The 13,536-nt window shown below is 38.5% G+C and overlaps 1 protein-coding gene across 1 annotated transcript in view; it reads left to right on the forward strand.

The window, feature by feature from the left end:
• COL24A1 (collagen, type XXIV, alpha 1) overlaps window positions 1-13,536 on the forward strand; it is a 562,513-nt gene that overhangs the window by 328,670 nt on the left and 220,307 nt on the right. Inside the window, exons 27-29 of the mRNA XM_006831073.1 lie at window positions 12,262-12,315; window positions 12,603-12,647; window positions 12,764-12,808. Of these exons, the coding sequence (XP_006831136.1) occupies window positions 12,262-12,315; window positions 12,603-12,647; window positions 12,764-12,808 (144 nt within the window). The remainder of the gene's footprint in view (window positions 1-12,261; window positions 12,316-12,602; window positions 12,648-12,763; window positions 12,809-13,536) is intronic.

Consider the following 13,536-nt stretch of genomic DNA (forward strand, 5'->3'; position numbering starts at 1 on the left):
TTGAACCTCTGGAAGTTCTTTGTCAATGTATGATTGTAGCCATTTCTGTATTACCTTTAGCAAAACTTTACTCGCTTGAGATATCAAAGAGATTGTCTGATGATTCCCGCATTCTGTTGGGTCACCTCTCTTTGGAATGGGCACAAATATGGATCTCTTCCAATCAGTCGGCCGTTAGTTGTCTTCCAAATTTCTTGGCAGAGATGAGTGAGTGCCTCTTGTGCTGCCTCACTTGCTTGAGAGATTTCAATTTTTATTCCATCAATTCCTGGTACCTTGTTCTTTGTCAATTCTTTCAGTGCATTTTGGACTTCCTCCCTGAGTATCATTGGCTCTTGTTCATATGGTACTTCTTGAAATGGTTGAACATTAACCATTTCCTTTTGATATAATGATTCTGTGTATTTCTTCCATCTTCTCTTGATGCATTCTGCATCATTCAATAATTTGCCTAGAGAATCTTTCAATAATGAAAGTCGAGGCTTGAATTTTTTCTTCTGTTCCCCCAGCTTGAGAAATGCTGACTGTGTTCTTCCCTTTTGGTTTTCTAGTTCCAAATCTAGGCCCACATGTACAGTCATTATTTATGTTGTTGAAAAAAGGCATATCCAATGAATAAGTTGTTGTTCTTGCAAAATTCTGTCATGTGATTTCCAGCATCATTTCTATCACCAAGTTTATGCTTTACGACTACCAATCGTTCCTTCTTTATTTCCAACTTTCACATGCTATTCACCAACAATTATCAATACATCTTGATTGTGTATTTGATCAATTTCAGATTGCAAAAGTTTGGGGAAACTTCAATTTCTTCATACTTGGTTTTAGTAGTTGGTGCATGAATTTGAATAATAGTCATATTAACTGGTCTTCCTTTTCGTTGTTGGTGCTGTTGTGTGCCATTGAGTCAGTTTTATTTTATAAAAACTCATAGAGTCCCTGTCTGCGGTTTCCAAGAAGCACCTGGTGGGTTTGAAGCACCAACCTTACAGTTAGCAGTCCAGCCCCACACCAGAACTCTGGTGTGTCTTGTAGGCATATGGATATTATCCTATCACTGTACTTCAGGATAGATCTTGAAGTGTGGTTGTTGTTTTTGGTTTTTTTTGTCAGTGAATGTGACACTATTTCTCTTCAATTTGTCATTCCTGATATAGCAGACACACGATTGACTCAAATGCCAGTCCATTGTAGCTCACTCATATTTAGAATACCCATTGTCATGCATTACATTTCATTTTTGATGACCAAATTTTCCTAGTTCCAGACTTTGTACATTCCATATTCCAAGTATTCGTAAATATTTGCAGCTGTTTCTCCTCATTTGAGTTGTGCAACATCAGCAGATGAAAGTGCCAAAAGTTTCACTCCATCTGTCTTATTAAGTTTGATTCTAGTTTGAGGAGGCAGCTCTTCCTTAGTCATATCTTGAGTGTCTTCCAAGTTAAGGGGCTTATCTTCTGGCACTATGTCAGACAGTTCTTCATTTACATTCATCAGATTTCCACTGACATTTTTTAGAGGTAGATTGCCAGAATTTTTTTCCTCATCTCTTTTAGTCTAGAAGTTCAGCTAAAACCTGCCCACTACGAGTGAACTTGCTAGTATATGAAATATCTTTTAGCATCACAGTAACATGTAAATCACCACAGTATAGCAAACTGACAGATGAGTTATGGAGGAAATTTTTATTAATCATAAATTAGATGTGTTTTGATCATTAGCTAATAATTATGAATATATAATCGAATGAAATAGAGTCTTGGTGCGGCACTGTGGGTTAATGTGCTAGAGACTGAAAGTTCAGTGTGAATCACAAGGTCAGTGGTTCAAGCTCACCAGTCACTCTTGAAACCCTATTCTGTGTCGCTGTGGGTCAGACCTGACTGAACAGCCCCCAACAACAACAAAAACAATTGAATGAAAAATTTCCCTCTTTTTGTCTCTTAACCAATAAATCTTTTTTTTAAAAAAAATAAACATCATTAATTTTGTATCTTTCATATGCCAGATTTTTACTTATATGATCTCACCTAATACTCAAGACCACACTAAGTAGGAGAGATATTATCTTAGATATTATAATTTAGGAAACCATTGCTCAGAAAGTTTAAGTATATGGCCTAAAAATGCACAGTGAAATGGCAGAGCCTTAGCATAATTTACCCTAAAGCCTGTGCTTACTCTGCACCATGTGGAATCTTAAGAGGTGTTTTTCCTTATTCATTTGAATATATGAGTTTTAAAAATTCTCTTTTCTACCTTGACCTTCTCTTGAGGTAAATTTTAGAACTAGTGAGATAAATGTTTTGAGCATTTTAAATGCATACCTAACAATGGTTTAACAAACAAATAAACAAAAATGTTCCAGTTGGCAAATGGGAAAGGAGTGTTCTGGATGCCCAGTTTGGATTAGTGAGTTTATTTCTTGTGTTTTAAGTGAAGGCTGAAGTAAAAGAGCAAATTTGTCTTCATTATTTCTTTTCTGAAAAACTATTTTCCTTATAAGATTATGGGTTTACATTCTATAAACAATCTTGAGGGGCTCCATAATTTTAACTCACATGAGATGAAACCCACCAGCTGCTTCTCAGAAACCACGGACAGGGACTCTATGAGGTTTTATAAAATAAAAGATAATAAAATAAAAAATAATGGTAAAAGATCTGGATCCAAGCTGTCATTTAGTCATCTGTACCCTGCCAGCATTCAATACTTGCTCCGGTCAAATGTGTTTATTCAACTCTGGATTAGTCAGAGTGGGAAATTTTTGTGATGGGAGAGAAGATAGAAGAAATACTTACTTGTGCTTTTTGTTAAGTAAATAATTGAGATCTTATTGATTGTCCAGGCAGAAGTCATTCCCCCAAGCAAAATCTCTTTAACAACTTGTACTGTCTTTTAAACCATATGGAATATTCATTTGTTCTGCAGTTTTCTAACTTCCCCATGGTCCCTGTAGATTTCTCCTTCCTGAAATGCCACTATGTCTTCCAATCCCTGCTCCCTAAGAGTCTGTTTTACCTCTCCTCTCATTCTCCAAATGCATTTTACTTTTTTCCCAAAATGGCTCATAATTCTTTTGTTTCACCAATAGTTTCCAAATAAGGAATCCTGAATTTCCAGATAAGATTAAAGGACTTTCTTTACTAGGAAATATTTCTGGCAATCAATGAACATTTATAATATAAAAAATAACTAAAACCAGGATATTTGAGAGATAATATAATATTAGATACACTAATATCTAATACTACATTCTCTGGTGGCGTAGTGGTTACAAATCGGGCTGCTAATCTCAAGGTCAGCAGTTCAAAACTACCAGCAGTTCCACAGGAGAAAGATGAGGCTTTCTGCTCCTGTAAAGATTTGCAGCCTCAGAAACCCTGTGCAGGGTCACATGAGTCGGAACCGGCTCCACGGTACTTAACAACAACAAATAGTATTAGATATTAGGTTACTGCGGTAAACATCTTGTATCTTCCACTTTTGCTCATTTTTTCCCTCCAAACCATTCTCCACTGCAGCTGTGATACCAACACCTTAGGCCAGTCCTTCCCAATGTTCTTCATTCACAAAATGAGAATGTTTGTCTAGTCCAATGAGATAAATGGAGAAGACACCTGGCTAGGGCTTCCTGTGCCCCAGTCTTGTCCTACCATTCCAAAAGGTGAGGAATTTGATATTTCCAACATACCTGCAACCCCTTTTTAGCACACAAACGTGTCACAGTACGCTGGAGTGGACACATTAGCTATACTGTCTTTATCCCTTTAAGAGAACTATCATTATGGAATAAATGCTTATGTGCTCCTATTGTTCTACTTGTGATTTATACTATTTCCAAATGACTCTATGAGCATCATTAATGGTAGGACCACTCTCAGAAGACTCTGCCTGCCCCACTGCTTCCCTTCCACCCATCTCTCTGTCATCCTTACAACCAACATGTCTTGATTTCCTCCAATCTTCCAAATACTCTACTGTTGTTTTGTTGTTGTTGCTAAGTGCTGTTGAGTCAGTTCTGACTCATGACCCTATAGGGTTTCCAGGAGCTGGTGGTGGGTTTAAACTGCTGACCTTGTGGCTACCAATCCTGTGCTTATCCTACAGTGCCACGCTAGGGCTCATACACTCTACTGTTGTTGTTGTGAAATGCCATCAAGTCGGTTGCGACCCTGTGTATGATTTCTGAGGAGCAGCTGGTGAGCTAGTGCATGGATATTAAGGTTACTATCCCATAGTTCTAAACCACATGATTTCAGTATAATGACTTACAGTCCAGTAGCTTTTGAAGAAGTATTGTGCAAAATTGGCAATTTTCCAGAGGATAGAAAAAACACCTGCCACCCAGGAAACTCCTTTGACAACTTAGTATCAAGACTTTTTCTAACCTGCTTTATGATAGTGGCATAGCTCTGCTTTCTGTGTAGATGAAAAATATAACATTTGGATTGACTGACTATGTTATCCTTGTAGTCAGATTCTGAGATAGGAGATGAGGCATATCTTTAAGTATTTTTATTTATTCTACATACTTTAAGCTTTGTTTCCACTTCCCAAGTGTGTCTGATAATAGTTATTTACGTGTAATGAAACAATTTAATATACTAAAGCTTGTTAATGTGAAATTATGTCAGTTCAAACCCACCAGCTACTCCTTAGAAACCCTATACAGGATCACTATGGGTCGGAACCGACTCTACGGCACTTCACAACAACAACAACCGCATAGGACTGGCAGATTCTTGCCTGCTGTACTAGCAAGAGAACCAATGGACCTCTTTGTTCACTAAGAATCAGCATAATCTCACCTGTTGCCCCTTAGGACCAGAATTAATTTGGGGGGCATAGATAATTGATTCTTTGATGTCTCTCCACTACAAAGTGCTATATGCAGCCACCTGGACAGAAAAAGGGCAATACAGAGAAAATTATCCAAGTAATTTTTTTTTTCTGACCGTGATGTTCAAGATTTAAATAGAAAGAAAATAAGATTGAAATGACTATATTAGAAACTTCTAATGCTTTAAGATTTTCTCTGTAACATAAAATTAATAAAGCCAAACTAACCAAACCCCCTGCCATACAGTAGATTCCAACTTAGAGCAACACTATAGAGGAGAGCGGAACTACACTATATGGTTACCAAAGCTCTAAATCTTCATGGAAGCCAACTGCCACATCTTTCTCTCATGGAGTGGCTGGAGGGTTTGACCTACTAACATTTTGATTAGCAGCTAAGTGCTTAATCACTGTACCACCAGGGCTTATAAAATGCATCCTACCTCTCATTGTCGTTGAGTGGAATCTGACTCATAGCAACCCTACAGGACATAGAACTGCTCCATATGCTTTCCCAGGCTGTAAATCTTTACTAAAGCAGACCATCTCATCAGTAGTTCAAATCCACCAGTTGCTCCATCGGAGAAAGATGAGGCTTTCTGCTCCCATAAAGATTTACAGCCTTGGAAACCCTATATAGAGTCACTATGAGTCAGAACTGACTCCATGGCACACCACCACCAGTAAGTTAGAACTACCAGCCTTTTAATAAGCAGTCCAACACTTAACCCACTGCATCACCAGGGCTCAGCTGTAAAATGGATACAAAAATAAAAAAGTCCAAACCCACTGTCATGGAATTGATTCCAACTCATAGTGTGTCAGTATAGACTTTCTGAAGCTACAAATAGTTACAAGAGCAGAAAGCCTCATCTTTCACCCATGGAGTAGCTAGTAAGTTTGAACTACTGACCTATGGTTAGCAGTCTCATGCCTATCCAACAGTGCCACCTGGGATCCTTATAAAATAAATGTTGTTGTTAAGTGCCATCAAGTTGATTCTGACTCATATCAACCCTGTTCAAAGTTTCTGAAGAGTGATTAGTACCTTGTGGTTAGCAGTCCACTGCTTATCCTACAGCACCACACCAGGACTCCATTTGTTGTTGTTATAAGCCGTGGAGTCGGATCCGACTCATAGCGACCCCGTAAAGGGTTTCTGAGGCTGTAAAACTTTACGGGAGCAGAAAGCCTCATTTTTCTCCTGCAGAATAGCTGGTAATTTCGAACCACTGACCTGTGGTTCGCAGCCCGATTTATAACCACTATGCTACCAGAGCTCCTTTACATATGGCCATATCCATCCTAAATTTGGGTCCCTTAAAGGAAATATGTATCACATTTGGAAAGTAACCAGCAGTATGTGCATTTATATTCAATGTTAGTAATGTCTGGAACATTCCAAGTGATAGGACAGAGTTTCCTCTGTGATTTTCTTTCCTGAATGAAAGCTTTTTAACAAGAAGTTCTAAGAATGTTTTTATCAGAACCACTAATAATTTATTTTTGTGTAATGGAACATTTTTTTTTCCTTTCATGTGAAGAAGGAACCACAAAAAAATGCTGGGTATATGAGGATTTAAAATTAATCGAGAGGTCAAGCAAAGGGTATATTTAAACAGAGAGCAATGATTAAAAGGAAATGCAAATATGCTGAGTCCAAATTCAAAAGACATTTGTTCACTGATTAAGGGCTGTTCTGCTCATTCAAAGATGTTGTTGTTGGGTGCCATTGAGTTGGCTCTAACTCATAGTGACCTTGTGCACAATAGAACAAAACACTGCCCAGTCCTGCGCCATCCTCACAAGTATTGTTGTGCTTGAGCCCATTGATGTTTCCTCTTTTTTCGCTGACCATCCACTTTACCAAGCATGATGTCCTTCTCCAGGGACTGGTCCCTCCTCATAATATGCCCGAAGTACGAGAGACCATACTCTTACCTTCCTTGCTTCCCAGGAGCACTCTGGCTGTACTTTTTCCAACGCAGGTAAGTTTGTTCTTCTGGCAGTCCATGGTACTTTTAATAATCTTCTTTAATACCATAATTCAAATGCATCACTTTTTCTGTGGTCTTCCTTATTCATTGTTCAATTTCACATATTTCATGGCATTTTACTGAAAATACCATGGCTTAGGTCAGGCACACCTTAGTCCTTAAATGGGCATCTTTGCTCTTCAACACTTTAGAGGTCTTGTGCAGTAGATTTGTCTAATGCAATACGTCATTTGATCTCTTGACTGCTGCTTCCATGAGTGTTGATTGTGGAGCCAAGCAAAATGATTTCTTTGGCAATTTCAATATTTTCTTCATTTATCATAATGTTATTTATTGGTCCAGTGATGAAGATTTTTATTTTCTTTACACTGAGAGGCACTCCATACTGTAAAGCTGTGGTCAAACTTAATTACCCTATTTTTAAGGATCCTTGGTGACACCATGATCTAGGCATTGAGTTGCTAACTAAGAGGTCAGCAGTTCAAACTCACCAGCTGCTCCTTGAGAGAAAGAAGACTGCCTGCTCTCATAAAGTTTACAGTCTCAGAAACCCTATATAGAGTTGCTATGAGTTGGAGCTGACTGGATGGCAGTTGGTTTTATGCTCTATTAATATTGATCACAAAAGTCATAGAGATGGACTTGGAGCTCTAACAAAGGACTTCCTACAAATTAAAACAAAAAAACTAGTGTACTATTTATATTAATGTTCTCCCAAAAACCCAAACCAACTGCCATCTAACTGATTCTGACTCATACCCATTTCAATTGAGTCTACTCCAACTGTAGCTACCCTGTCTATACATGGATTCCAAGACTGTAAATCTTTACATAAGCACACAGCCTCATCTTTTCCTTACTGAGCAGCTGTTGGATTTGAACCACCAACTATGCCACTTCATACTTAAAATTTCAAAGTCTAACCCGCAGCATCACTAGAGCGTCTTAATTTTTTAAAATAATCTTAGCATTTATATGAAAGGAGCTCTGGTAGCATAGATGAATCGGGCTGCAAACCTCAAGGTCAGCTGTTGGAAACTACCATCTGTTCCATGGGAGAAAGATGAGGCTTTCTGCTCCCATAAAGATTTACAACCTCAGAAACCCTGTACAGGGTTGCTATGAGTTGGGACCGACTCTACGGCACATAACCAACCAACCAGTGGTTCTGTATCATATTATCTGCAGTCCTCGTGTGGCACTGTGGGTTAATGCACTGGACTGCAAAGTCATTTGAACTGCAACATTGGCAGTGCAAGTTCTCCATGTGCTTCTCAGAAACCCTATATACAGGGTCGCTGTGGGTCGGAACCGATCAATGGCACTTAACAACAACATCATATTAACTACTGCGTTTGGGAATAAATTTTTTAAATGCATTTAGGATTATTTGGGAATTTGGTTAACTCTAAGATTACTGCTAAGGTTTACTAAACTTGCTTATTTTATGTAACTGAGCTATCAATTTTTATTCCAGCTCTGAGAAGCTACTAATAGCCACTCATTGTAGCTAGTTTTAATTGAAAATGGGATGAAAGAAAAAAGATTTCCTATTTAACCAGCATTTGTTCTCAGAGAGTTGAATAAGAAATGAGATAATTTGAAGCAAATGTTTAAAAACAAAACAAAACAAAAAAAAACCCTTACACCTAATTGTTGTTTAGTGTTGTTGAATCGGCTCAATCCATAGCAACCCTGTATAGGGTTTCTGAGGAACGGTTGGTGAGCTTGAACCGGCAATCTTGCCTAATTAACTGCCAATTATAATGCTACTTTTCTAGCTTTTTTAGAACTTACTTTAAAGCTTGCTTTGTCTCAGGAATCAAAACAGGCATATAAACTATTGCTGCTCCTTTTTAACCCATACAATTACTCAGTCAACAAGCATCAAGTGAAATTTACAAATGCAGATAAAGCAAAGTTTTTAACAATCATTTTGTAAACCTCTTGTAAATGCCAGATCCTCTTTTCCAAGCTGAATTCACTTACTCACAGGATTAATTTATTACTTTCTCAATATTTTACAAACTTAAAATATTACAAACTTAAAACATAGCTCAGTTTCTTTGAGTATTTAGACATCATGTGATTCGGGCAATCAACACTTGAAGGCCTCAGTTTCAGGGACCTGAACTGGTTTTTGAGGTTTGGACTACTTCAGCCATGGCAGGACATGATTTATGTGCCATGACAGGAACTGTTCATTTTGAGTCTTTCCTCCTGTGGCAACTACTTAGCCTGGGTTTTGTCCAAGAAATGAAGCATATTTGCAAGCTTATGACCAAAAAACCTTTTTTAAGCCTGAGGGGCCTGTTGATGCTTTATACTTATGGCTGCTACCATTTAAGTTTACGGTGACTTCTTAACACTAGCCTTGAAAAATTCCTGCCTCAATGTGTCTGATCATCTAGAGTTAAATTCATTATAACCTGTCAATCCTCGCCTTCTTCCCTATATAAACTTACATTCCTTTTTTATCATACTAAAATTTCTACCATTCTACCAGTTACTCAGTAACAAAATCTCAAAGATTTACTACCTTTCAGGCCGCAAAGGGTTTTACAAGCATCTACTTATGAGTGTGGTGCTGTGGGTTAATGCGCCAGACTGCAAAGCCGATTGAACTGCAAGGTCAGTGGTTCAAGCTCACCAGCTGCTCCCCGGAAACCCTATATAGGGTCACTATGGGTCGGAACGGACTCGACGGCACTTAACAACAACAACAACTTACGAATCGGGCTGCTAATCACAAGGTCAGCAGTTCGAAACTACCAGTGGTACCACGGGAGAAAGATGAGGCTTTCTGCTCCCATAAAGATTTATAGCCTCGGAAACCCTATGCAGGGTCATTATGGGTTGGAATCGACTCTTAACAGCAACAAGTTCTGGTAGAAATCCTAGTGTGGCAGTGTAGTTTAAGTACTGGACTACTGACCGCAAGATCAGCGGTTCAAACCCACTGGTCACTCCTTGGAAAACCTATATAGACTCACTAGGATTCCGAACCTACTCGTCAGCACGACGGCACTTAACAACAACCAGTTACCCATAGACAAGTTTTCTTTCAGTCTAGATGTTACTTGTTCTCTGTAATATTTTAGGATGATGACTATTTTTTTGTGTGTGTGTGTTTTTTTTTGTTTTTTTTTTTAACTTTCTAGGCTTCTTTTCTTACTTTGAAAACTGTAAGGAAAGTGTTTCTTGCAGGGCAGAAAGAGGAATTAAAAGAAAATCAAAATAGGCTGCTGAATGTTTAAGATGAGGGTTATTATTAAAGGTCCTGAAGAACCTTCATACTTAAAACTTCAAAGTCATCTTTTCATCATTGTTCTTCTCTTTCATCTTAACTAATCAATTGTTCAGTAAGATTAAGTCTACCTATGCAATGTCCTCAGATTATTCAGTTCCAGCTTTTCCATTTTCGCTGCCACACTCACTTTCCTCACATAGATTACTCTATTAGCCTATCCTTTAACAGTCTGATCCATTCTTCATATTATTCCTGGACTACTTTTCCCTCATCTTAGATATAAATATGTCATATTCTGATTCAAAACCTTCATTGACATTCTGTGTTCTAGTACAAGGTTTCCACAAGTATATTCTATGGAACACCAGTTTTTAAATGATGTTGTTGTTTTTAAGTGTAATTGGTTTTCTTCAGACTCATAGCAACCCTGTGTACGGTTTCCAAGGAGCAGCTGATGAGTTTGAACCAAAGACCTTATGATTCAAACTGACCATATGGTCGAGTGCTTATCCTACACATTACCAATGATGGTTGTGGTGGTTATGTGCCGTGGAGTCGGTTCCGACCCATAGCAACTTTGTACAGGGTTTCCGAGGCTATAAATCTTTACAGGGGCAGAAAGCCTCATCTTTCTCCCGTGGAGCAGCTGGTAGTTTTGAACTGCTGACCTTGAGATTCGCAGCCCGTGTTACTATGCTACCAGAGCTCCTTAAATGCCCAAGACCCATCAGTTATTCTTATCTTTCTCCCAAACCTCATATCAGAATACTCCAAATTTATCTTTGTGCTCTTCACCACTTTTACCCTATCCAAACCACTGAATTCTAATCCAAATTATTTTTCCCAACTGGTCTTGATTCTACCTGTGCATTACTCACCATTTGGCACAGAAACTAGTGTTCTTTTAAAATGTACATCTGACCAAATAATTTTCTTACTCATGACCTCCCATCCTCTCACTTAACCTCTAGGTGGCTTCACACCACCTAAAATAAACTCTGAAATTTTTATGACCCTGCAATGCCGTACAAAATCTGACCCCTGAGTACACCCTATATAAAATGCTGCTGTTGCTATTAAATGCCATTGAGTCCATTCTAACTCATAGTGACCCTATATAGGGTTTCTGAGGAGCTGCTGGTGGGTTTGAACTACCAACCTTGTGGTTCGCAGTCCAGTGCTGATCCTACAGTGCATTGCCAAGAAAACAGGATGGCACCAACCATCCCTCCCAATGCACTCTCTACTTCTCTGCTCAGCTCAATAATTCATTGCAATGACCATGCAGAACTTAACATACTCATAGGTAAGGGGTTTATTAGGAAAATTAGCAGGTTACAATGCAGAATCCAAAAATGCTCAGGGCATAAGATCTTTCAGTCAGGATAGCCTCTCTTCAGCTGTGCCTGCAGGCAGGCCTCTCTGACCCTTGACCTAGCCTCTGCCTAATGTTACAAAGCTCTTTTGGGGATGCTAAAGAGTCCTGCTGTGGCACTGTGAATTAATGCACTGGACTGCACAATTGGTTTGAACCACAAGTTGATGGTTCAAGCTCACGAGTCTTGAAACCCTATACAGGGTTGGTATAGGTTAGAACCAACTCAACAGCACTTAAAAATAACAACAAATGCCCAAAGAACACTCCACTCCTTACCCCAAAAGCACTGAGCTTTAATTCTCTGTTGGGCTGCTAACCACAGGTCAGCAGTTCAAACCCATCTGCTGTTCCTTGGGAGAAAGATGAGGCTGTCTATTCTCTTAAAGATTTGTAGTCTCAGAAACTCAAAGTGGCAGCTCCACTCTGTTACTCTGTCCTATAGGACTTCACTATGAGTCAGAATCAACTCAATGGCAGTGGGTTTTTCTGTGCCACATTACAAGGTGAACAAATACCTGAATAACAATTTTTTTCAGCCACCTCCACAACTAAATTATCTCAGTTTTTGTGGTCATCTGATTTGCTCTTTAACATTAAATCTTGAAAACACTGGTTTGATTCTCTCATGCAAATACGTTCAGCCATATATTCAAGTGTAATCTTTTCTGTGGTCAGAGCAAGAAACAAGCAGAAGGAATTTGTCAAGCAAAGAAGGGCACCATGTCTTCACTTGTCAGGATACATAACAGTACAAAGAACATTTTGAATTAAGATATTTTTACATCCTCTAGGGACCAAGAGGACCAGATGGTCTCTCAGGAGAACAAGGGATGCAAGGTGCCAAGGTAATCATTGGTTTTGTCATTTCATATGCAATTAATTTTCATTGAGTCTATATGTGCTACCTGGTTAAAAAAAAAATGTGTTTCTTTACAAAAGTTTGATTCTAAATTTTCTTAGTCTAGGTATGAAACCTATGAAATTTTTTGTATTACACATACAAAAAAGTTTTTCTTTTCCATGTCGAACCATATGCTGGATGCCTTGTTGTTTCATACGCGAGTGTATGTTATCATGTGAAAGACCCTAATTCACATTTTTGCTTACTCTCCTGATATTGATACTCTAATAGGGTGAAAAAGGAGATCAAGGAAAAAGAGGGCCACATGGTCTTATTGTAAGTAATAAACCATTTTACATTAAGTATGGGCATTTAAAAGCTGCCCTATTTATCTTGTATGCTTCATATTTTAGGAGAGGGCTACTTGACTTAAATATTTTCTTTTTGTATAGGGTAAAACTGGAACTCCTGGAGACAGAGGAGCTCACGGGAAACCAGTAAGTAATGAAAAATAATCAAGTTGAACAATTTTTCCTTCTTTTATCCTTTGATACAACTATCATTTGGCATTCAATATGTTAGACTAAGAGAGCACAAGAGCTTTTCCTCCTTCAATCATCTTATCAATGTTTCATTTGGAAAATTGCTTACCTATTCTGGGCCATGGTTATATCTCCATACATGGAGAGGGTAATTGCTATTATTATTTCTCCCTGGTTAGAATAACTTAGTTTTTCTGTAAAACCCATTCAAAATAAAATGATGTGATATCATATAAATGTTAAATGTTGTTGCTGTTAAGTGCCGTCGAGTCGATTCTGACTCATAGCGACCCTGTATAGGGTTTCCACGGAGCAACTAGTGGGCTTAAACTGCCACCCTTGTGGTTCATAGTCCAGTGTTAATCCTATAGTGTCATACCAAGAGTCCATAAATATAAAATAATGGTACATTAATAAAACAAACACAACAAGAAACATCTTTGAGGCTTTTCCTAGTTTCTTTTTAACTTGAATTTTTTTTTTCTTTTTGGTCTTTGGAATGTGGAGCTACATGTGCCACTTGCTTTCCCATGGCGCTGCCTGCTCTGATGTTAGAATTGTTGTTGTTGATAAGTGCCGTCGAGTTGATTCTGACCCATAGTGACCCTGTATAGGGTTTCCAAGGAGCAGCTGGTGAGCTTGAACAACTAACCTTGCAGTTCAAATGACTTTGCAGTCTGACG

The sequence above is a fragment of the Chrysochloris asiatica genome, unplaced genomic scaffold, assembly GCF_000296735.1.
Source record: "Chrysochloris asiatica unplaced genomic scaffold, ChrAsi1.0 scaffold00002, whole genome shotgun sequence".
Taxonomy (NCBI): domain Eukaryota; kingdom Metazoa; phylum Chordata; class Mammalia; order Afrosoricida; family Chrysochloridae; genus Chrysochloris; species Chrysochloris asiatica.